This window comes from Procambarus clarkii, chromosome 10 (genome assembly GCF_040958095.1).
Source record: "Procambarus clarkii isolate CNS0578487 chromosome 10, FALCON_Pclarkii_2.0, whole genome shotgun sequence".
Lineage (NCBI taxonomy): Eukaryota > Metazoa > Arthropoda > Malacostraca > Decapoda > Cambaridae > Procambarus > Procambarus clarkii.
Genome location: NC_091159.1, coordinates 48,017,966 through 48,043,443, shown reverse-complemented (window position 1 = coordinate 48,043,443; position 25,478 = coordinate 48,017,966). Strand labels below are relative to the sequence as shown.

The window sequence follows — 25,478 nt, the reverse complement described above, 5'->3', positions numbered from 1 at the left end:
AGGCTGACTCCATACACAGTTTCAAGTGTAGATATGATAGAGCCCAATAGGCTCAGGAATCTGTACACCTGTTGATTGACAGTTGAGAGGCGGGACCAAAGAGCCAGAGCTCAACCCCCGCAAACACAACTAGGTGAGTACAACTAGGTAAGCACACACACACACACACACACACACACACACACACACACATGTAGCGCAGGGAGAGAGAAGGAGCGCAGGGAGAGAGAAGGAAATCAGAGTACCACAACCCAGAACCCTACAATCCCAGAGGGAAGTGGAGAACCCTCCTCAAACAGTGCAACAGCCACAGGGATTGGGGCACCACCCCCAAATTCTACCCAACAGACACCCAACCTGCCCCATCCCCTGTCAGCCCCCCACTAAGTACCCACCTAGGGCACCCTCCCCCCACCCACCCCCCTCCCCCCACTCACCCCCCTTCTCCCCCTCACCCCTCTCCCCAGGACCTCCCTTCTCCCCCATCCCCCATGCCCTCCCTTCTCCCACATGCCTTCCCGTCTCTCCCACCCCCATGCCCTCCCTTCTCCCCCTCCCCCCTAAGCCCCCCACTCTCCCCCACCCCACCTAAGTCTTCCCCTCTCCCCCACTCCCCTAAACCCTCCCCTCTTCCTCACCCACCTCAGCCCTCCCTTTTCCCCCACGCCCCCCAAGCCCTCCACCCTTTTCTCTCCCCCCAAGCCCCCCCATCTCCCCTATCCCCCACAGCCTCTCCTCCCCCCATGCTTCCCCAACCCTCCCTCTCTTACCCACCCCCTGTACCCTCCCCCTCTTATCCACCCCCTGTACCCTCCCCCTCTTATCCACCCCCTGTACCCTCCCCCTCTTATCCACCCCCTGTACCCTCCCCCTCTCCCCCACCACCCCAAGCCCTCCCTCCTCCACCAATCCCCCCGTGCCAGGTCCCCCCAGCTCCCACTCACCCCAGATCCCAAAGGTCCCCCCCAGAAAAGAAGCAGAAGAGAGTCAGTTTCAGGGTGATGTACTCGAACATAGATGGGATCACAAGCAAGACAAGTGAACTAAGGGAAAGAGCACAAGAAGTTAACCCAGATGTAATCGGACTCACTGAAACAAAACTCTCTGGAATCATAACGAATGCCGTGTTTCCCCAGGAGTATACAGTAATAAGGAAAGAGAGGGAAGGTAGAGGAGGAGGCGGAGTGGCCCTACTCATGAGAAGGGAATGGAGTTTTAAGGAGATGGCCATCCCGGGCTGTGAGGAGTTCAGAGACTACATAGCAGGCACCATAACAATGGGAGGACCAAGAATAGTAGTAGCAGTAATATACAACCCTCCACCAAATGACAGGAGACCCAGTCAAGAGTATGAAAACAACAACAAGGCAGTTAACACAATAATTGAGAGGGCAGCCTCTGCTGCCTGTAGAAATAGATCCCACCTGCTCATCATGGGCGACTTCAATCACGGAAAGATTGACTGGGAGAACAAGGAACCGCATGGAGGCGAGGATACGTGGAGAGCCAAACTATTGGAGGTGGTGACAAGCAACTTTTTAACGCAGCATGTCGGAGAACCCACAAGGATGAGAGGCAATGACGAACCAGCGAGACTCGACCTAGTCTTCACTCTGAACGACTCCGACATAAGAGAAATCGGTTTTGAGGACCCAGTAGGAATGAGCGACCACAGTGTACTGGTGTTTGAGTACTTGATTGAAGAAGGGTTATTGAACTCGAGGAGGGATACCGAAACCAAAAGGTTAGCATACCGAAAGGGAAACTATGAGGGGATAAGAAAATTCCTAACAGATATAGCATGGGAAACAGAGCTCAGGGGAAAGACGGCCCAAGATATGATGGATTACATCACGCAGAAGTGCAAGGACGCAGCAAACAAGTTTGTCCCAGTCCAAAAGGAAAACAGAGAAATGAAGATGAGAAACCCATGGTTTAATCAAAGATGTAGGCTAGCTAAGCAGCAAAGTAAAAGGGCATGGAGAAACTATAGGAATAACAGGACACTGGAGAGCAGAGAAAGATACCAGAATGCCAGGAATGAATATGTCAGGATGAGAAGAGAGGCAGAAAGACAATACGAAAATGACATCGCAAGCAAGGCAAAGACTCAGCCTAAATTGTTGCATAGCCACATTAGGAGAAAAACAACAGTAAAGGAACAGGTTATGAGATTAAGGATAGGGGCGGAAGGATTCACTACAAATGACAAGGAAGTGTGTGAGGAATTGAATAAGAAATTCCAGGAGGTCTTCACCTTAGAACAAGGAGAAATTCCAGAGGTAAGTGAGGGAATAGCTAACCAGGAACCACTGGAAGAGTTTGAGATTACCAGTGGGGAAGTAAGGAAGTGTTTACTAGAGTTGGACGTGACGAAGGCTATAGGCCCAGATGGAATCTCCCCTTGGGTTCTAAAGGAAGGAGCAAGAGAACTGAGCCTACCACTCTCCATAGTGTATAACAAATCACTGGCAACAGGGGAACTGCCAGATACTTGGAAAGCAGCTAACGTAGTCCCGATATACAAGAAAGGGGATAGACAGGAGGCACTGAACTACAGGCCAGTGTCCCTAACCTGCATACCATGCAAGCTGATGGAGAAGATTGTGCGAAAAAAACTAGTGGAGCATCTGGAGCGAAGGAACTTTGTAACACAGCATCAACATGGGTTCAGGGATGGCAGGTCCTGCCTCACAGGGTTACTTGAATTCTACGACCAGGCAACAAAAATAAGGCAAGAAAGAGAAGGGTGGGCAGACTGCATATTTTTGGATTGTCAGAAAGCCTTTGATACAGTGCCACACAAGAGGCTAGTGCGAAAGTTGGAGATGCAGGCTGGAGTGAGAGGGAAGGTACTCCGGTGGATAGAGGAATACCTAAGCAACAGGAGACAACGAGTCTGTGTGAGGGGTGAGGTCTCAGATTGGCGAGACGTCACAAGTGGAGTCCCGCAGGGGTCAGTCCTTGGACCTATACTGTTTCTGGTATATGTAAATGATCTCCCAGAGGGTATAGATTCGTTCCTCTCAATGTTTGCCGACGATGCAAAAATTATGAGGAGGATTGAAACAGAGGATGATAGTAGGAGGCTACAAGATGACCTGGATAGACTGAGTGAATGGTCCAACAAATGGCTGTTGAAGTTCAACCCGAGTAAATGCAAAGTAATGAAACTAGGCAGTGGAAACAGGAGGCCAGGCACAGGATACAGAATAGGAGATGAAGTACTTAATGAAACAGACAGAGAGAAAGATCTAGGAGTTGATATCACACCAAACCTGTCTCCTGAAGCCCACATAAAGAGAATAACGTCTGCGGCATATGCGAGGCTGGCTAACATCAGAACGGCGTTCAGGAACCTGTGTAAGGAATCATTCAGAATCTTGTACACCACATATGTAAGACCAATCCTGGAGTATGCGGCCCCAGCATGGAGCCCGTACCTTGTCAAGCACAAGACGAAGCTGGAAAAAGTCCAAAGGTATGCTACTAGACTAGTCCCAGAACTAAGAGGCATGAGTTATGAGGAAAGGCTGCGGGAAATGCACCTCACGACACTGGAAGACAGAAGAGTAAGGGGGGACATGATCACAACCTACAAAATCCTCAGGGGAATCGACCGGGTAAACAAGGACGAACTTTTCAACACTGGTGGGACGCGAACAAGGGGACACAGGTGGAAGCTGAGTACCCAAATGAGCCACAGAGACGTTAGAAAGAACTTTTTCAGTGTCAGAGTAGTTAGCAAATGGAATGCATTAGGAAGTGATGTGGTGGAGGCTGACTCCATTCACAGTTTCAAATGTAGATATGATAGAGCCCAATAGGCTCAGGAATCTGTACACCAGTTGATTGACGGTTGAGAGGCGGGACCAAAGAGCCAGAGCTCAACCCCCGCAAGCACAATTAGGTGAGTACAATTAGGTGAGTACACACACACACACACACACACACACACACATACAAACTTGGCATGTGAGCACGAGGGGAGTGCCAGCACGGAGCCACCGGCGGATGTTGGGTGCCAGGACATATCTATGAATCCATAAACATAATGTCGAAAGAAAACGATAAATGAAATAGGTAGAAAGAGGAAGGAAGTAGTGTTGTGTTACTCACCTAGTTGTGCTTGCGGGGGTTGAGCTCTGGCTCTTTGGTCCCGCCTCTCAACTGTCAATCAACTGTTTCTACTACTATTACTATTTTTTTTCACACCACATACACACACACACACCACCCCCAGGAAGCAGCCCATGACACCTGACTAACTCCCAGGTACCTATTTACTGCTAGGTAACAGGGGCATAGGGTGAAAGAAACTCTGCCCATTGTTCTTGTCGGCGCCTGGGATCTAACCCGCGACCACATTATCACGTGTCCAGCGTGCTGTCCGCTCGGCCGACCGGCTGCTAAAGGTATATATATATCTTCTCGACTCCATTGGTATATTTTTCTTTGAGGCAGATACTTGTTCTAATATCTCTGTGGTTCTCTCTAGTTTTCAATTGTGTCCGCTTGTTTCCCCGAGTATTTTATATGACGAGATCATGTCTTCTTTTCGTTGTATTATTTCAAATGACGGGCGTTATTTTCCTAAGCTTTCTTCATAGCTCATACCTCTCAGCTCCAGTGACACTCCAGTAAGCTTACACCAGCTTGGTGCTGTACTCACCTACTTGTACTTGCAGGGGGTTGAGCTCTAGCTCTTTGGTCCCGCCTCTCAACCGTCAATGAACTGATGTACCGATTCCTGAGCCTATTGGGCTCAGGAATGAGCCTGTGTTCGACGAGACGTGTATTTCACACTGGAGATGCACATGCCAGAACTGGTCTGACATACGTAATATGCAGGGACCTCAACGACTCATTGTTCACATTTATACCGGGAGTTGTAGCGTTGATGTTGTTGTTGTTGTGCATGCAACAGGGAGCCGGTCGGCCGAGCGGACAGCACGCTGGACTTGTGATCCTGTGGTCCTGGGTTCGATCCCGGGCGCCGGCGAGAAACAATGGGCAGAGTTTCTTTCACCCTATGCCCCTGTTACCTAGCAGTAAATAGGTATCTGGGTGCTAGTCAGCTGTCACGGGCTGCTTTCTGGGGGTGGAGGCCTGGTCGAGGACCGGGCCGCGGGGACACTAAAGCCCCGAAATCATCTTAAGATAACCTCAAGATAACCTCAAGATAACATGGTTAATAAAACAGCCTCGATGTGATATTAAATTCTTGGTCATTTTCTATATCTGACTTTAGGAGAACTTCCTTATGTCCTGCCTATTGTTGCTAGCACCCAGCTTCATTACATTACACTTGCTCCAGTTAAACCCTATTAACCACTTCTTAGACCATAAGTTTTGTCCGGGTCCAACTGTAGTTTGTTGGAGAACGTGTGTGTGTGTGTGTGTGTGTGTGTGTGTGTGTGTGTGTGTGTGTGTGTGTGTGTGTGTGTGTGTGTGTGTGTGTGTGTGTGTGTGTGTGTGTGTGGGTGTGTGTGTGTGGGTGTGTGATTTGATGTGAACGTATTAAGATATGTACTTCAACTCCTGGGCTCTGCATTTTCAATTGTCTGGTGCCTGATGCACTCCCTCTCTCTCCGCTCATTTATCTTATCTAATCTTGCAAGTGTGTTTGGTGTTCGTCTCCACTATCTCCTGATCTAGTCCATTACGACTACTTCCACACACCACGTGTGCGTGTGCGTGTGCGTGTGTGTGTGTGTGTGTGCGTGTGCGTGTGCGTGTGCGTGTCTGTTTGTGTGTGCGTGTGCGTGTCTGTTTGTGTGTGTGTGTTTGTGTGTTTATGTATGTGTGAGTGCTCACATAGTTGTATTCTCCTCTTTGTGCTTGCGGTGGTTGAGCTTTGGCTCTTTGGTCCCGCCTCTCAACTGTCAATCAACAGGTGTACAGATTCCTGAGCCTATTGGGCTCTATCATATCTACACTTGAAACTGTGTATGGAGTCAGCCTCCACCACATCACTTCCTAATGCATTCCATTTGTCAACCACTCTGACACTAAAAAAGTTCTTTCTAATATCTCTGTGGCTCATTTGGGCACTCAGTTTCCACCTGTGTCCCCTTGTGCGTGTTCCCCTTGTGTTAAATAACCTGTCTTTATCTACCCTATCAATTCCCTTCAGAATCTTGAATGTGGTGATCATGTCCCCCCTGTGTGTGTGTGTGTGTGTGTGTGTGTGTGTGTGTGTGTGTGTGTGTGTGTGTGTGTGTGTACAACAGTTTACGCTAAAGAGGAAACGTTTGAAAGCGCCCTCCGCTAACTTGGACGTCGTTCCTGGTTGGCTCAAACACAGACACACGATCACAACTACACCTCCTGTGTGTGTGTGGATGTACATATATATGTGAGTCCTACATATGTGTGTACTGAACTAATGACCGCGTCTTACAGTGTGGTAATTGAAGGAAGCGAGTCCTTGAACTTTCTCTACACACACATCAACAAATTCTCTTCCAAAATATATTTTCTCAGGAAAAGTTCTGAAGTTCATAATTATCCTATGGCTTCCAGGCAGACATCTCTGGAGCAGACACAAGAGTCTTTTTGCGAGGCTAATCTTTAAAGTCTCGGAGGAGGACTTTTAGGCAAGTAAAGGCTGATGTTGCAAGTTTCAATGGGTGATCTTTCTGGCAAGCCAGGCTTAGTCTTTAAAGACTCAGAGCAGGACGTTCAGGCAAGTAAGGCTTGTAGTTTACGTGTCAGTTACTGACTTCAGAGGAAGCAAGTCTGACGATTCCAGTGTCAGTATGTGGGACGTTTTGGGCATCATCCAGATGTTTCAACCTGTAACATGGGACGTTAGGGAGGGGTGGGGGGGGGGGGGAGGAGAAAAGATGTCGCAAACTTGAACAGAGGAAGTTAATGCAAGAGTCAACATAGCACATTGAGGGGACTTAGAGACCCGCCCGTGACACCGTGCTGGGGTGTGCCAACATCCCTCCTCCCCCCCCCCCCCCACCACCCCGGCACCACAACGCTCTCTCTTGCCTCTTCTAAACTAAGTTAAGATACTTCTTAAGCGAAACCGTATTCTCCGGTGGCTCGGATAACTGAGGCGGGGCCGGGAGTCCGGATGTCAACCGGCTCCAGCCGGCTTGCTGTTGCTTCCTTGCTGTTCTTGGCCAGCTGTTGCCTTGCTACTGCTGCTGCTGGCTCTGTGCAGCTGTTATTGCTATGTTAGGGAGCCGGTCGGCCGAGCGGACAGTACACTGGACTTGTGATCCTGTGGTCCTGGGTTCGATCCCAGGCGCCGACGAGAAACAATGGGCAGAGTTTCTTTCACCCTATGCCCCTGTTACCTAGCAGTAAAATAGGTACCTGGGTGTTAGTCAGCTGTCACGGGCTGCTGCCTGGGGGTGGAGGCCTGGTCGAGGACCGGGTCGCGGGAACACTAAAAAGCCCCGAAATCATCTCAAGATAACCTCAAGATATGTTGTTTGGCGGTCATTCTCTTGGTGCCATGTGTCTCACAGACCCGGAGATGCCCGGGGTCAACACTCCGGGGTCATCATCTCCCCTATACACACTATGGTCATCACTGTACCACCTTCTCTGTTAACAACAATGTTCTCAATTCCTACAACCCACGAAGCCCTGGCATTATTCAGAGTACATCTTGAGTGTTGAGGATGTTCGCGCCTGTTGTACACCCACTTACTGCTCTGGCATCGCGTCCTCCTTGTCCTTATAGCCAGAAAGGTGAGGAAACAGGTCACCCTGGACCCTCCCAGAGAGCCATGGCTAGGATAGGGGATGCTATGGGGGCTAGACCCGTCCGCCTGAAGTGGTGGTGGTTCTTGTAACTGAAGCCAGAAGTAGCAATATATATTAATGGAGCTCCAGTTAGGAGCTTTTCTATACCTTTTTTTGTATAGATTCCGGAATAAAATTAGAGCTATGAACCAAATTTAAATATTCCTCGGAATAGTATAGCACATATATGTACTATATTACGACTCGGATAACGTGTATTAAGCCTAGGATGGTTAGATTCATTTTTATTAACATAAATATATAAAAAACTCTTGCTGATTGGCCAAAGTTATTATTACAAAAGTCAACTTTCTGGTGACAAGTTCAAATATTCGCGACATATTTGTGTTTTCAGCCACAGCGTTAGTATGAGTACTTTCATTTTAGGAGGATGGGGCGAGAGGCTGGACCATCCTAGGCCGCTATAACTAAGTCATCTAGGTGCATGAGGTGCAAGGAGACACTCACGTACACACACACAAGGACTCACTCACATACACACACACAAGGACTCACTCACGTACACACACACAAGGACTCACTCACGTACACACACACAAGGACTCACTCACGTACACACACACAAGGACTCACTCACGTACACACACACACATGCATTAGGCAGTGATGTGGTGGAGGCTGACTCCATACACAGTCTTAAATGTAGATATGATAGAGCCCAATAGGCTCAATAACCTGTACAACAGTTGATTGGCAGTTGAGAGGCGGGATCAAAGAGCCAAAGCTCAACCCCCACAAGCACAAATAGACGAGTACACGGTGCTGAAGCTGAATTAATAACAGTAAAGGCAGCATTTGTGTTTTGAAACGGAACTGTCTAATGTTTCAATTCGTGTCTGAATTATTATTAAGTCCTAAATTAGTTCTGTTCATTTTGTTTCATGTTTTATTTGCCGCTATTAAAATTATGATCGGCAAAGTAAGCTTTATTTTAAACCAATTAATGTTTTAAAATATGTAAAATCATTGTTATGAGTGAAGTTGATGGAGATTTTTCTGACACAAGTGGAAAATGACTGAAAATTTTAGGAACCCCCAACCCTGCAGGTACTATATTGTCATGCTCCACCAGGTGTGTGGAGCCACCAGGTGTGTGGAGCCACCAGGTGTGTGGAGCCACCAGGTGTGTGGGGCTCCACCAGGTGTGTGGAGCCACCAGGTGTGTGGAGCCACCAGGTGTGTGGAGCCACCAGGTGTGTGGAGCCACCAGGTGTGTGGAGCCACCAGGTGTGTGGAACCACCAGGTGTGTGGGGCTCCACCAGGTGTGTGGAGCCACCAGGTGTGTGGAGCCACCAGGTGTGTGGGGCTCCCAGGTGTGTGGAGCCACCAGGTGTGTGGGGCTCCACCAGGTGTGTGGAGCCACCAGGTGTGTGGAGCCACCAGGTGTGTGGGGCTCCCAGGTGTCTGGAGCCACCAGGTGTGTGGGGCTCCCAGGTGTGTGGAGCCACCAGGTGTGTGGAGCCACCAGGTGTGTGGGGCTCCCAGGTGTCTGGAGCCACCAGGTGTGTGGGGCTCCCAGGTGTGTGGAGCCACCAGGTGTGTGGAGCCACCAGGTGTGTGGGGCTCCCCAGGTGTGTGGGAGCCACCAGGTGTGTGGAGCTCCACCAGGTGTGTGGGGCTCCACCAGGTGTGTGGAGCCACCAGGTGTGTGGGGCTCCCAGGTGTGTGGAGCCACCAGGTGTGTGGGGCTCCACCAGGTGTGTGGAGCCACCAGGTGTGTGGAACCACCAGGTGTGTGGATCCACCAGGTGTGTGGAGCCACCAGGTGTGAGGAACCACCAGGTGTGAGCTGGAGCCACCAGGTGTGGGGAGCCACCAGGTGTGTGGATCCACCAGGTGTGTGGAGCCACCAGGTGTGTGAACCACCAGGTGGAAGGACCCACCAGATGTGAGAATCCACCAGGTGTGGGCTCCACCAGGTGTGAGGAGCCACCAGGTGTGGAGAACCACCAGGTGTGTGGAGAACCACCAGGTGTGTGGAGAACCACCAGGTGTGTGGAGAACCACCAGGTGTGAGGAGCCACCAGGTGTGGAGAACCACCAGGTGTGTGGAGAACCACCAGGTGTATGGAGAACCACCAGGTGTGTGGAGAACCACCAGGTGTATGGAGAACCACCAGGTGTGTGGAGAACCACCAGGTGTGAGGAGCCACCAGGTGTGAGGAGCCACCAGGTGTGAGGAGCCACCAGGTGTGGAGAACCACCAGGTGTGTGGAGAACCACCAGGTGTGTGGAGAACCACCAGGTGTGTGGAGAACCACCAGGTGTGAGGAGCCACCAGGTGTGTGAGGAACCACCAGGTGTGTGAGGAACCACCAGGTGTGTGGAACCACCAGGTGTGTGAGGAACCACCAGGTGTGTGAGGAACCACCAGGTGTGTGGAGAACCACCAGGTGTGTGGAGAACCACCAGGTGTGTGGAGAACCACCAGGTGTGTGGAGAACCACCAGGTGTGTGAGGAACCACCAGGTGTGTGAGGAACCACCAGGTGTGTGAGGAACCACCAGGTGTGTGGAGAACCACCAGGTGTGTGAGGAACCACCAGGTGTGTGGCTCTACCACAAGACAAACTCCACAAACTACAGGTAAACATCCTGGAAAGCTTTTAAAACTACTTCATAAAAGTCCAACAAGAGGTTTCGGCTAATGGCTCAGGGCCACAAGTTGTAGAAAAAAAAAGATGTTTAAGGCATTGTAGCTTACTTCAGTGTCTGCTGGAGCAGATTCTGCGGTCACTCTCAGGGGAATCACCCACTCAGCCCCGGCTTTTAACCCTTTGGTGGCGCGGGACGTATTTTTGTTGGCAATAGGACCTCTAAGACGATAAGAACATTAAGTGGGAAGCATTGTCAGAGCCCAATTGGCCCATTCAAGACGTGTTATAAACTTAGGGGTGTTCTGTTTTATAATTAGTAATCTTTCGGGTTTTGCTTTCAGGAATACGTTTTGGTGGTTCGCGTTATTGGTAGACGTGACTTGTCACTTAATTGGTTCTGTTGTTCTTCAGGAGTCAAGCAGTTTTAGGGGGGGTTGTTAGGTCTTAGTTAAGGGTTGTTTAGTGTTTAATCGTCGAAAGGACTCGTTAGCTAGAATGGGCAGTAGTATTCTAGCTCGGATGATTCAGAGTGATATTGGAATGAATCAGTGATGCTGGGACGAATCACTGACGCTACGATGAATCAGAGAGATGGTGGGGATGAATCAGTGTGATGTTAGGTAGGATAATAGGGGGAATGAATCGGACTGACGCCAGAGTGTAAATGACAACTTTGGGAACTCTTAAGAACGTATGTTGCTATAGGCTGCCTCTTCCCACCATATTAACACCACCATTATCGTAATTTAAGTCAAACCACACCACACATACCGCCATACACAATGTCAGTTCAGTAACGATTGAGCATAAATCCTAACATAATGTCCTTGACATTATTTTACGACGCATTCGTTAACATTCGCTGAGGTGTAGCTGAAGTGTGGAATGATATTTAATGAACAGGGAACGAATGGAGTGTTAAGAGAACTCTGAGGTCTGGCGGGGAGGAAGATGTTCATCCTTCGCGTCACGTCTCTGAGATGGCCAGATACGACACGTCCACGTGGACCAATGAGAGAGAGTGTTGGGTCCTGTCAGCCAATGGGGGTGTCTACCTGCTGATAAAGACGGTCCAGTTTGCATGGGGAGGAAGACCCGCCAATGGGGGCACCGCGATACTCTAGAACATCATCCACCACGGGCAGATCACGTGTCAGAGGTCCACAACAGCAGGTGAGGTGCCCGGGAGGGTTCCGGAACAGCTGGCAGCTCTAGTAAATCCCGTCAAGAGGGAGGGAATCCCTTAGGGCACTGGAAGTGTGGTTGTGACCCCGCGGTGCCTAGTTCAGTGCACTCCGATGATACGAGGGAGATGGTCCTTTGGACGGGACCCGTCGGGCATATGGAAGTGGGCCTAGAGGCTCCCCCTAAGGCACCCTGGTGACCAGGAAGATACACAGCTAACACTCCTCCAGGGGGCCTGAGTGTCGGAGTGGCACTTGAGCTCAGAACACATTACAAGTGCCAGTCATCACGACCAGGAACTCGACGGGGCTGCGCCAGGGAATATAAGTGTATCAGCACGTACTGGAGAGGAGACGGTAGAGAGCGTTAAAGTCTACGGATGGACGTTGCCGTGTTTAACTATCTAATGAGTCTCGTTACTGCAACTAATTTTGGTACTAGAGAAATCCCACTGCTTAGAATTAGTGCCTGGCATTACCACTGTAGGTTTCCAGACTACCAGATTGTGATGAGTTGTTGAAACTCCGAAGCGATTGTAAAAACTCTGTCAAATAATATTTAGTTGTATCTTCAGTTTATCTTGAGATGATTTCGGGGCTTTTAGTGTCCCCGCGGCCCGGTCCTCGACCAGGCCTCCACCCCCAGGAAGCAGCCCGTAACAGCTGACTAACACCCAGGTACCTATTTTACTGCTAGGTGACAGGGGCATAGGGTGAAAGAAACTCTGCCCAATGTTTCTCGCCGGCGCCTGGGATCGAACCCAGGACCACAGGATCACAAGTCCAGCGTGCTGTCCGCTCGGCTGACCGGCTCCCTCTGTAAAAGTACTTTGAGGACCTATAATGCTTAGAATGTTGTGGGTGTGTAGTGTGACTACCAGCATAATCCTCACTCTACGATACATTCCTCTGCTCATACCGTGCCAAGATTCTCAACAAATCGTGGCGTCTTTTGATCAACGGCGCCAGGTTTCAACCACTTGAGTGGTTGCTCTTGTGTTGGTGTCCGATGGCCATTGGAAAGCTGACAGTAAGAATGACGGGCGTGTGGACGGGTCCGGTGTGGACGGGTCCGGTGTGGACGGGTCCGGTGTGGACGGGTCCGGTGTGGCCGTCAGTGTGAGACGGTCAGGAGACAGCAGCTCACTACACGACGCTGTCACAATAGCGGCCGTAAGCCGCCACAACAGCTGGTAATGGCTCACTACAAAAGGCAACTTGCAAAAGGCGTAAGAACACAGCTAAATATCCCGGAGTTGACTGACATGTGGCTGACGGCCCACTCTGGCTCTGGCTTCTGTCACATGTTAAAAGTCATGTGTGTGTGACATCTGCTGCTGCCTCACAATGCTCCCAGCTCTCTACACGTGCAACTCTGTACAAAAAAAAAAGGCTTAGCCATAAACGCTTGAACTTGAACGCTTAAATCAACCCACTTAATTTATATTGGTTGATGCGTAGATTACGTCAACATTACGATGGTTTAGTTTGTATTAAATCGTCGCATTTTTAACGGTTTGGTTAATTCCGCATTAGATGCGATATACTGACTGGAAGAGTTACGGGAATATTATTATTATTGTTAACCCTAACCGGACCGGTGCCTAATAGTCCCACCACACACTGCCCAGTACTCGAACCCAGGTCCGCTCGCTTACGAGGCGAGTGTGCTACCTACTACACAATCTAAAGTCCCTTTTAACTATCCTCAAGACTTCAAAACAGGAGTTAAGCTTACTTCAGCCTAGAGAGTCCATGCAAGGACTGTACAGCTTGTGCTGCTCCACACACACAAGGGGACACAGGTACATCAATATTGATATATTTGCAACTCGGGGTCATGCAGACAAAAGCAACGCTTGCCACTTACATCAACAAACAGGCTACATCGGCGATGTTGAACAGCCATCGCAGCGGTAACTCTAAAGGGGGCGGGTCATAAGTTCCGTGATTCACTGACAAAAGAGTAAAAGAGAATTCAGAAAACAAAAAAGACTCGGGCGCCCAACCTAACCTAACCTAACCTAACCTAAACTAACCTAACCTAACCTAACCTAACTTAACTTATCCCCTTCTCTTCTAATGAAATTAAATCTTTCATAATTTACGCCACACCAAACTTTCTCAATCCTTTCCTAACTAAACCTAACCTATCGTCACCTAACCAAATCTAGACCATCCTTACCTTAACAATTCTAACATCAATGCACCATAACATTCAGACACACCAAATAATGTAAAATCACGCATCATTCTATTTAAAATGGTAGAAACAAATGAACAACAGTTTACACAAACAAATGACTGTCATGATACAGGTGACAGTGACATGATGACAACGATACAGGTGACAGTGACATGATGACAACGATACAGGTGACAGTGACATGATGACAATGATACAGGTGACAGTGACATGATGCCAACGATCCCGTCCAGCGATGTCATGGTATTACCAGTAATATATATCGTAGTTAATAATAATAAATGCTCTTTATAAAAAATACATTTGAAAGCCGATATAGTGGAGTATGTGTAGGTATTTAGTATACATTATATGAACTCACTTATAAGCTGAGAGGGGGGGGGGGGTATAATTTATGGTACGGGAACTATTTATGTCTATGAATCAGCACGAAGGTCTATTGAATCAACACGAAGGTCTATTGAATCAGCACGGAGGTCTATTGAATCAGCACGGAGGTCTATTGAATCAACACGAAGGTCTATTGAATCAGCACGAAGGTCTATTGAATCAGCACGAAGGTCTATTGAATCAGCACGAAGGTCTATTGAATCTGCACGAAGGTCTATTGAATCAGCACGAAGGTCTATTGAATCAGCACGAAGGTCTATTGAATCAGGACGGAGGTCTATTGAATCAGCACGGAGGTCTATTGAATCAGCACGGAGGTCTATTGAATCAACACGAAGGTCTATTGAATCAGCACGAAGGTCTATTGAATCAACACGGAGGTCTATTGAATGAACACGAAGGTCTATTGAATCAGCACGAAGGTCTATTGAATCAACACGGAGGTCTATTGAATGAACACGAAGGTCTATTGAATCAGCACGAAGGTCTATTGAATCAGCACGAAGGTCTATTGAATCAACACGGAGGTCTATTGAATCAGCACGAATACCCATTGAATCAGCACGAATACCCATTGAATCAGCACGAATACCCATTGAATCAGCACGAATACCCATTGAATCAGCACGAATACCCATTGAATCACCACGGAACACACAGAAGCACATTAGGTACAACGTTCAGTTCCCATACTTCCTAACCAGAGCTTGCAATGCAACAGAAATATATTAATGCAACAGAAATATATTAATTTCGGCCATTTAGATTTACCGTCATCTATCTTGCACACATTCCACTAATGCCACATTCCACAGGTTACATAAATACGTCCACAATTTCCAATAGTTCTGTGAACTTTCAGCTAAAATATTTGTTTTAAAATCGTGTTGTGTTAAAGTTTACTTTTTGTAAATGGGAAATTTGTGTTTGTGGTGTATATACACTGAGAGGTGTATACCCCAGCTTCTTGGTGTATATACACTGAGAGGTGTATACCCCAGCTTCTTGGTGTATATACACTGAGAGGTGTATACCCCAGCTTCTTGGTGTATATACACTGAGAGGTGTATACCCCAGCTTCTTGGTGTATATACACTGAGAGGTGTATACCGCAACTTCTTAGTGTATATACACTGAGAGGTGTATACCCCAGCTTCTTAGTGTATATACACTGAGAGGTGTATACCACAGCTTCTTGGTGTATATACACTGAGAGGTGTATACCCCAGCTTCTTGGTGTATATACACTGAGAGGTGTATACCCCAGATTCTTGGTGTATATACACTGAGAGGTGTATACCGCAGCTTCTTGGTGTATATACACTGAGAGGTGTAGCCAGCTTCTTGGTGTATATACACTGAGAGGTGTATACCCCAGCTTCTTGGTGTATATACACTGAGAGGTGTATACCCCAGCTTCTTGGTGTATATACACTGAGAGGTGTATACCCCAGCTTCTTGGTGTATATACACTGAGAGGTGTATACCCCAGCTTCTTGGTGTATATACACTGAGAGGTGTATACCCCAGCTTCTTGGTGTATATACACTGAGAGGCGTAGACAGCTTCTTGGTGTATATACACTGAGAGGTGTACCCTGCTTCTTGGTGTATATACACTGAGAGGTGTAGCCAGCTTCTTGGTGTATATACACTGAGAGGTGTAGCCAGCTTCTTGGTGTATATACACTGAGAGGTGTACCCAGCTTCTTGGTGTATATACACTGAGAGGTGTACCCAGCTCAAATATATATATATATATATATATATATATATATATATATATATATATATATATATATATATATATATATATATATATATATATATATATATATATATATATATATATATATATATATATATATTATTAAATATGACCGAAAAAGTAAGATTAATAATTCTAACACGAATTTTCTCAATCTTTCGTACATTACGCTTCACTGTTGGAGGTAAATCAAAAATCACTTCTCCAAAATTCATTTTTATTTCTAGTCTGACGCGACACGGGCGCGTTTCGTAAAACTTATTACATTTTCAAAGACTTCACAAATACACAACTGATTAGAACGTATCTCTGATTTTATATCTACATTTGAGTGAGGTGGTAAGGGTGATGTGGCATTAACACAAGACAGAACAGGAGGGGATATTAATAGGGTATTAAAAGTATCAACACAAGACAGAACAGAAACAATGGGTATTGAATAGAAGTGTTTGTAGAAAGCCTATTGGTCCATATTTCTTGATGCTTCTATATTGGAGCGGAGTCTTGAGGTGGGTAGAATATAGTTGTGCAATAATTGGCTCTTGATTGCTGGTGTTGACTTCTTGATGTGTAGTGCCTCGCAAACGTCAAGCCGCCTGCTATCGCTGTATCTATCGATGATTTCTGTGTTGTTTACTAGGATTTCTCTGGCGATGGTTTGGTTATGGGAAGAGATTATATGTTCCTTAATGGAGCCCTGTTGCTTATGCATCGTTAAACGCCTAGAAAGAGATGTTGTTGTCTTGCCTATATACTGGGTTTTTTGGAGCTTACAGTCCCCAAGTGGGCATTTGAAGGCATAGACGACATTAGTCTCTTTTAAAGCGTTCTGTTTTGTGTCTGGAGAGTTTCTCATGAGTAGGCTGGCCGTTTTTCTGGTTTTATAGTAAATCGTCAGTTGTATCCTCTGATTTTTGTCTGTAGGGATAACGTTTCTATTAACAATATCTTTCAGGACCCTTTCCTCCGTTTTATGAGCTGTGGAAAAGAAGAGGAAAGAAGGAGAAAAGAATCGAGGCAACTACAGAAGCACCATACTGTCCCCCGAGCTTAAAGCGGCAGCTAAAAGCCTTCGTGAGAACAAGGAGATAGTTGTCAGGAGAGGTGACAAGTCGCCAATATATGTCATTCTTAAAAAAGACGAATATCTGGCGAAAATGAACATCATACTCTCTGACCAAACTAAGTTCCAAAGGGTAACGAAGGACACTACAGCCGAATTAAAAGCAAAGGTCAACAAACTGATCGAAACTGTAAACGCCAAGAAATCCGGACTCCACCTGCCAAAGATCATTGGGGAATATAAACCTGGATATGCTTATGGAAATGTCAAGACGCACAAGCCTGGAAACCCACTTCGGCCAATCATTAGCCAGATACCCACACCCACGTACAGACTGGCAAAGCGACTCAACGGCCTGCTGACTCCTTATGTTCCTTGCGCCTTCAGCCTGAAGTCTCCAAAGGAATTTGTGGACTTACTGCGGGGCACACGGGCCACAGGGATAAGAGCCTCGTTGGACGTAGAATCGCTGTTTACCAACGTACCTGTGGACGAGACAATCGGAATGATAGCCGACAGAGTGTATCGTGATCCAGCCTGTACTCCTCTTGACATGCCAGAAAGTATTCTGAGGAAACTACTCCAAGCTTGTACTAAAGAGGCACCCTTCTTGAGCCCGGATGGGCACATGTATAAGCAAGTAGATGGGGTCGCCATGGGTTCTCCCCTAGGTGTCCTGTTTGCAAACTTCTACATGGGTACCATCGAGCAAAAAGTCTTAGTCGACATGAACTTGAAACCGGCCATATACTGCAGGTATGTTGACGACATTTTTACACAGGTATCCTGATGTCAGACATCTGCAGAAGCTGAAGGAGGCATTTGAGCAGAGTTCCGTGCTGCGTTTCACTTACGAGACGGAAAAGGATGGGAAGCTGCCTTTTCTAGATGTAACAGTCATGGAAAAGGGCGGAGGTTTCCACACTGCAGTCTACACTAAGGAAACAAACATAGGAATGTGCCTAAATGCCAACAGCGACTGCCCTGACAGGTACAAGAGGAGTGTTGTTAACGCATACGTCGACCGTGCTCTCAGCCACAGTTCAGAATGGAAGCAAGTCGACGAAGAACTCTGTAGGGTAAGGCAGGTCCTAGTCAATAACGGCTTCTCCAATGGTTTCATCGAAGACATCATAAGAAGGAAAGTGAAAAGCCATGCAACCTCTGAAGAGACAACTAACACAACACCTATACCCCCTATTAGACTATTTTACAGGAACTTCTTTTCCACAGCTCATAAAACGGAGGAAAGGGTCCTGAAAGATATTGTTAATAGAAACGTTATCCCTACAGACAAAAATCAGAGGATACAACTGACGATTTACTATAAAACCAGAAAAACGGCCAGCCTACTCATGAGAAACTCTCCAGACACAAAACAGAACGCTTTAAAAGAGACTAATGTCGTCTATGCCTTCAAATGCCCACTTGGGGACTGTAAGCTCCAAAAAACCCAGTATATAGGCAAGACAACAACATCTCTTTCTAGGCGTTTAACGATGCATAAGCAACAGGGCTCCATTAAGGAACATATAATCTCTTCCCATAACCAAACCATCGCCAGAGAAATCCTAGTAAACAACACAGAAATCATCGATAGATACAGCGATAGCAGGCGGCTTGACGTTTGCGAGGCACTACACATCAAGAAGTCAACACCAGCAATCAAGAGCCAATTATTGCACAACTATATTCTACCCACCTCAAGACTCCGCTCCAATATAGAAGCATCAAGAAATATGGACCAATAGGCTTTCTACAAACACTTCTATTCAATACCCATTGTTTCTGTTCTGTCTTGTGTTGATACTTTTAATACCCTATTAATATCCCCTCCTGTTCTGTCTTGTGTTAATGCCACATCACCCTTACCACCTCACTCAAATGTAGATATAAAATCAGAGATACGTTCTAATCAGTTGTGTATTTGTGAAGTCTTTGAAAATGTAATAAGTTTTACGAAACGCGCCCGTGTCGCGTCAGACTAGAAATAAAAATGAATTTTGGAGAAGTGATTTTTGATTTACCTCCAACAGTGAAGCGTAATGTACGAAAGATTGAGAAAATTCGTGTTAGAATTATTAATCTTACTTTTTCGGTCATATTTAATAATATATGTCTACAGGAAAGACTGCTACCAAAATATACTAATATTAAAGCGCACGACCCAGCAGCAAGGAATCAAGCCTTCACGATAAAATATCGCCAGGATCTGATTCGTGATCAGATATACAAGGCAGAGAATGAAATCAAAGACAACAAAACGCAACTACTTCATGCTACAAACGAGTGGAGAAATAGCAACATCGACAATAGTATCCGTACCCGCATTGAACAACACCTCGACATCCTCACAGACCAACATCACCTCAGCACTGAAACAAGGATTATCAAGAAACTAACAACATTATATGGAGGACCTATGGCAATTCCACGACCAAGAGATGGCTTCCTGAACCTTGCAGGAATTAACCTCACTGAGGACCAAGTCACTCTCCTAAATCTGGGCATAAACTGTCATGTTATGTCCAGACCGAGTGAGATGGCCCGGAAAGTAGAGTTGGAAATTCTGTTGGACGACATATTCGACCTCGAGACACAAAAGAAGGTCACTACCAAAGATACCTTACAAGCAGAACTTATTGCAGAAGGAGGAAAGAATCGAGGCAACTACAGAAGCACCATACTGTCCCCCGAGCTTAAAGCGGCAGCTAAAAGCCTTCGTGAGAACAAGGAGATAGTTGTCAGGAGAGGTGACAAGTCGCCAATATATGTCATTCTTAAAAAAGACGAATATCTGGCGAAAATGAACATCATACTCTCTGACCAAACTAAGTTCCAAAGGGTAACGAAGGACACTACAGCCGAATTAAAAGCAAAGGTCAACAAACTGATCGAAACTGTAAACGCCAAGAAATCCGGACTCCACCTGCCAAAGATCATTGGGGAATATAAACCTGGATATGCGTATGGAAATGTCAAGACGCACAAGCCTGGAAACCCACTTCGGCCAATCATTAGCCAGATACCCACACCCACGTACAGACTGGCAAAGCGACTCAACGGCCTGCTGACTCCTTATGTTTCTTGCGCCTTCAGCCTGAAGTCTCCAAAGGAATTTGTGGACTTACTGCGGGGCACACGGGCCACAGGGATAAGAGCCTCGTTGGACGTAGAATCGCTGTTTACCAACGTACCTGTGGACGAGACAATCGGAATGATAGCCGACAGAGTGTATCGTGATCCAGCCTGTACTCCTCTTGACATGCCAGAAAGTATTCTGAGGAAACTACTCCAAGCTTGTACTAAAGAGGCACCCTTCTTGAGCCCGGATGGGCACATGTATAAGCAAGTAGATGGGGTCGCCATGGGTTCTCCCCTAGGTGTCCTGTTTGCAAACTTCTACATGGGTACCATCGAGCAAAAAGTCTTAGTCGACATGAACTTGAAACCGGCCATATACTGCAGGTATGTTGACGACATTTTTACACAGGTACCTGATGTCAGACATCTGCAGAAGCTGAAGGAGGCATTTGAGCAGAGTTCCGTGCTGCGTTTCACTTACGAGACGGAAAAGGATGGGAAGCTGCCTTTTCTAGATGTAACAGTCATGGAAAAGGGCGGAGGTTTCCACACTGCAGTCTACACTAAGGAAACAAACATAGGAATGTGCCTAAATGCCAACAGCGACTGCCCTGACAGGTACAAGAGGAGTGTTGTTAACGCATACGTCGACCGTGCTCTCAGCCACAGCTCAGAATGGAAGCAAGTCGACGAAGAACTCTGTAGGGTAAGGCAGGTCCTAGTCAATAACGGCTTCTCCAATGGTTTCATCGAAGACATCATAAGAAGGAAAGTGAAAAGCCATGCAACCTCTGAAGAGACAACTAACACAACACCTATACCCCCTATTAGACTATTTTACAGGAACTTCTTTTCCACAGCTCATAAAACGGAGGAAAGGGTCCTGAAAGATATTGTTAATAGAAACGTTATCCCTACAGACAAAAATCAGAGGATACAACTGACGATTTACTATAAAACCAGAAAAACGGCCAGCCTACTCATGAGAAACTCTCCAGACACAAAACAGAACGCTTTAAAAGAGACTAATGTCGTCTATGCCTTCAAATGCCCACTTGGGGACTGTAAGCTCCAAAAAACCCAGTATATAGGCAAGACAACAACATCTCTTTCTAGGCGTTTAACGATGCATAAGCAACAGGGCTCCATTAAGGAACATATAATCTCTTCCCATAACCAAACCATCGCCAGAGAAATCCTAGTAAACAACACAGAAATCATCGATAGATACAGCGATAGCAGGCGGCTTGACGTTTGCGAGGCACTACACATCAAGAAGTCAACACCAGCAATCAAGAGCCAATTATTGCACAACTATATTCTACCCACCTCAAGACTCCGCTCCAATATAGAAGCATCAAGAAATATGGACCAATAGGCTTTCTACAAACACTTCTATTCAATACCCATTGTTTCTGTTCTGTCTTGTGTTGATACTTTTAATACCCTATTAATATCCCCTCCTGTTCTGTCTTGTGTTAATGCCACATCACCCTTACCACCTCACTCAAATGTAGATATAAAATCAGAGATACGTTCTAATCAGTTGTGTATTTGTGAAGTCTTTGAAAATGTAATAAGTTTTACGAAACGCGCCCGTGTCGCGTCAGACTAGAAATAAAAATGAATTTTGGAGAAGTGATTTTTGATTTACCTCCAACAGTGAATCGTAATGTACGAAAGATTGAGAAAATTCGTGTTAGAATTATTAATCTTACTTTTTCGGTCATATTTAATAATATATGTCTACAGGAAAGACTGCTACCAAAATATACTAATATTAAAGCGCACGACCCAGCAGCAAGGAATCAAGCCTTCACGATAAAATATCGCCAGGATCTGATTCGTGATCAGATATACAAGGCAGAGAATGAAATCAAAGACAACAAAACGCAACTACTTCATGCTACAAACGAGTGGAGAAATAGCAACATCGACAATAGTATCCGTACCCGCATTGAACAACACCTCGACATCCTCACAGACCAACATCACCTCAGCACTGAAACAAGGATTATCAAGAAACTAACAACATTATATGGAGGACCTATGGCAATTCCACGACCAAGAGATGGCTTCCTGAACCTTGCAGGAATTAACCTCACTGAGGACCAAGTCACTCTCCTAAATCTGGGCATAAACTGTCATGTTATGTCCAGACCGAGTGAGATGGCCCGGAAAGTAGAGTTGGAAATTCTGTTGGACGACATATTCGACCTCGAGACACAAAAGAAGGTCACTACCAAAGATACCTTACAAGCAGAACTTATTGCAGAAGGAGGAAAGAATCGAGGCAACTACAGAAGCACCATACTGTCCCCCGAGCTTAAAGCGGCAGCTAAAAGCCTTCGTGAGAACAAGGAGATAGTTGTCAGGAGAGGTGACAAGTCGCCAATATATGTCATTCTTAAAAAAGACGAATATCTGGCGAAAATGAACATCATACTCTCTGACCAAACTAAGTTCCAAAGGGTAACGAAGGACACTACAGCCGAATTAAAAGCAAAGGTCAACAAACTGATCGAAACTGTAAACGCCAAGAAATCCGGACTCCACCTGCCAAAGATCATTGGGGAATATAAACCTGGATATGCGTATGGAAATGTCAAGACGCACAAGCCTGGAAACCCACTTCGGCCAATCATTAGCCAGATACCCACACCCACGTACAGACTGGCAAAGCGACTCAACGGCCTGCTGACTCCTTATGTTTCTTGCGCCTTCAGCCTGAAGTCTCCAAAGGAATTTGTGGACTTACTGCGGGGCACACGGGCCACAGGGATAAGAGCCTCGTTGGACGTAGAATCGCTGTTTACCAACGTACCTGTGGACGAGACAATCGGAATGATAGCCGACAGAGTGTATCGTGATCCAGCCTGTACTCCTCTTGACATGCCAGAAAGTATTCTGAGGAAACTACTCCAAGCTTGTACTAAAGAGGCACCCTTCTTGAGCCCGGATGGGCACATGTATAAGCAAGTAGATGGGGTCGCCATGGGTTCTCCCCTAGGTGTCCTGTTTGCAAACTTCTACATGGGTACCATCGAGCAAAAAGTCTTAGTCGACATGAACTTGAAACCGGCCATATACTGCAGGTATGTTGACGACATTTTTACACAGGTACCTGATGTCAGACATCTGCAGAAGCTGAAGGAGGCATTTGAGCAGAGTTCCGTGCTGCGTTTCACTTACGAGACGGAAAAGGATGGGAAGCTGCCTTTTCTAGATGTAACAGTCATGGAAAAGGGCGGAGGTTTCCACACTGCAGTCTACACTAAGGAAACAAACATAGGAATGTGCCTAAATGCCAACAGCGACTGCCCTGACAGGTACAAGAGGAGTGTTGTTAACGCATACGTCGACCGTGCTCTCAGCCACAGCTCAGAATGGAAGCAAGTCGACGAAGAACTCTGTAGGGTAAGGCAGGTCCTAGTCAATAACGGCTTCTCCAATGGTTTCATCGAAGACATCATAAGAAGGAAAGTGAAAAGCCATGCAACCTCTGAAGAGACAACTAACACAACACCTATACCCCCTATTAGACTATTTTACAGGAACTTCTTTTCCACAGCTCATAAAACGGAGGAAAGGGTCCTGAAAGATATTGTTAATAGAAACGTTATCCCTACAGACAAAAATCAGAGGATACAACTGACGATTTACTATAAAACCAGAAAAACGGCCAGCCTACTCATGAGAAACTCTCCAGACACAGAACAGAACGCTTTAAAAGAGACTAATGTCGTCTATGCCTTCAAATGCCCACTTGGGGACTGTAAGCTCCAAAAAACCCAGTATATAGGCAAGACAACAACATCTCTTTCTAGGCGTTTAACGATGCATAAGCAACAGGGCTCCATTAAGGAACATATAATCTCTTCCCATAACCAAACCATCGCCAGAGAAATCCTAGTAAACAACACAGAAATCATCGATAGATACAGCGATAGCAGGCGGCTTGACGTTTGCGAGGCACTACACATCAAGAAGTCAACACCAGCAATCAAGAGCCAATTATTGCACAACTATATTCTACCCACCTCAAGACTCCGCTCCAATATAGAAGCATCAAGAAATATGGACCAATAGGCTTTCTACAAAGACTTCTATTCAATACCCATTGTTTCTGTTCTGTCTTGTGTTGATACTTTTAATACCCTATTAATATCCCCTCCTGTTCTGTCTTGTGTTAATGCCACATCACCCTTACCACCTCACTCAAATGTAGATATAAAATCAGAGATACGTTCTAATCAGTTGTGTATTTGTGAAGTCTTTGAAAATGTAATAAGTTTTACGAAACGCGCCCGTGTCGCGTCAGACTAGAAATAAAAATGAATTTTGGAGAAGTGATTTTTGATTTACCTCCAACAGTGAAGCGTAATGTACGAAAGATTGAGAAAATTCGTGTTAGAATTATTAATCTTACTTTTTCGGTCATATTTAATAATATATGTCTACAGGAAAGACTGCTACCAAAATATACTAATATATATATTATATATATATATATATATATATATATAACACCCACACACACACCCAGCAAGCAAGCCTGGTATCAGTTGTCTAGCTCCCAGGTACCTATTTACTACAAGATAAACACCTGCATCAGATAATCCCCCAAAATCGCAAATCTAGAAATCACACGGTAAATTATGCATACTATCTATATCTAAATTTAAAGTTGCCTTGGGCCGTCTGGTATGTTTATTAAGGGATAAGTATGACTCTTGAGAGCAGGAAGAGTGTTAATAACTTGGCACTCTTAACACACACACACACACACACACACACACACACACACACACACACACACACACACACACACACACACACACACACACACACACACACACACACACACACACACACACACACACCGCATAAGAGGCTGGTACATAAGCTGGAGAGACAGGCAGGTGTAGCTGGTAAGGTGCTCCAGTGGATAAGGGAGTATCTAAGCAATAGGAAGCAGAGAGTTACGGTGAGGGGTGAGACCTCCGATTGGCGTGAAGTCACCAGTGGAGTCCCACAGGGCTCTGTACTCGGTCCTATCTTGTTTCTGATATATGTAAATGATCTCCCGGAGGGTATCGATTCATTTCTCTCAATGTTTGCAGACGATGCTAAAATTATGAGAAGGATTAAAACAGAAGAGGACTGTTTGAGGCTTCAAGAAGACCTAGACAAGCTGAAGGAATGGTCGAACAAATGGTTGTTAGAGTTTAACCCAACCAAATGTAATGTAATGAAGATAGGTGTAGGGAGCAGGAGGCCAGATACAAGGTATCATCTGGGAGAGGAAATTCTTCAGGAGTCAGAGAAGGAAAAAGACTTGGGGGTTGATATCACGCCAGACCTGTCTCCTGCAGCACATATCAAGCGGATAACATCAG

At 46.2% G+C, this 25,478-nt stretch overlaps 1 protein-coding gene across 1 annotated transcript; it reads right to left on the bottom strand.

The window, feature by feature from the left end:
• Positions 1-14,191: 14,191 nt before the first annotated feature.
• LOC138363354 (UPF0134 protein MPN_137-like) lies at positions 14,192-14,833 on the bottom strand. The gene has a single exon (XM_069322383.1). The coding sequence runs from the start codon at positions 14,831-14,833 to the stop codon at positions 14,192-14,194; it is 642 nt and encodes a 213-aa protein (XP_069178484.1).
• Between the last annotated feature and the right edge of the window lie 10,645 nt (positions 14,834-25,478).

What these genes read in the sequence shown, in the direction of transcription:
- LOC138363354 (XM_069322383.1), bottom strand. Translation starts at nt 14,833, where the DNA reads ATGTGCTTCTGTGTGTTCCGTGGTGATTCAATGGGTATTCGTGCTGAT.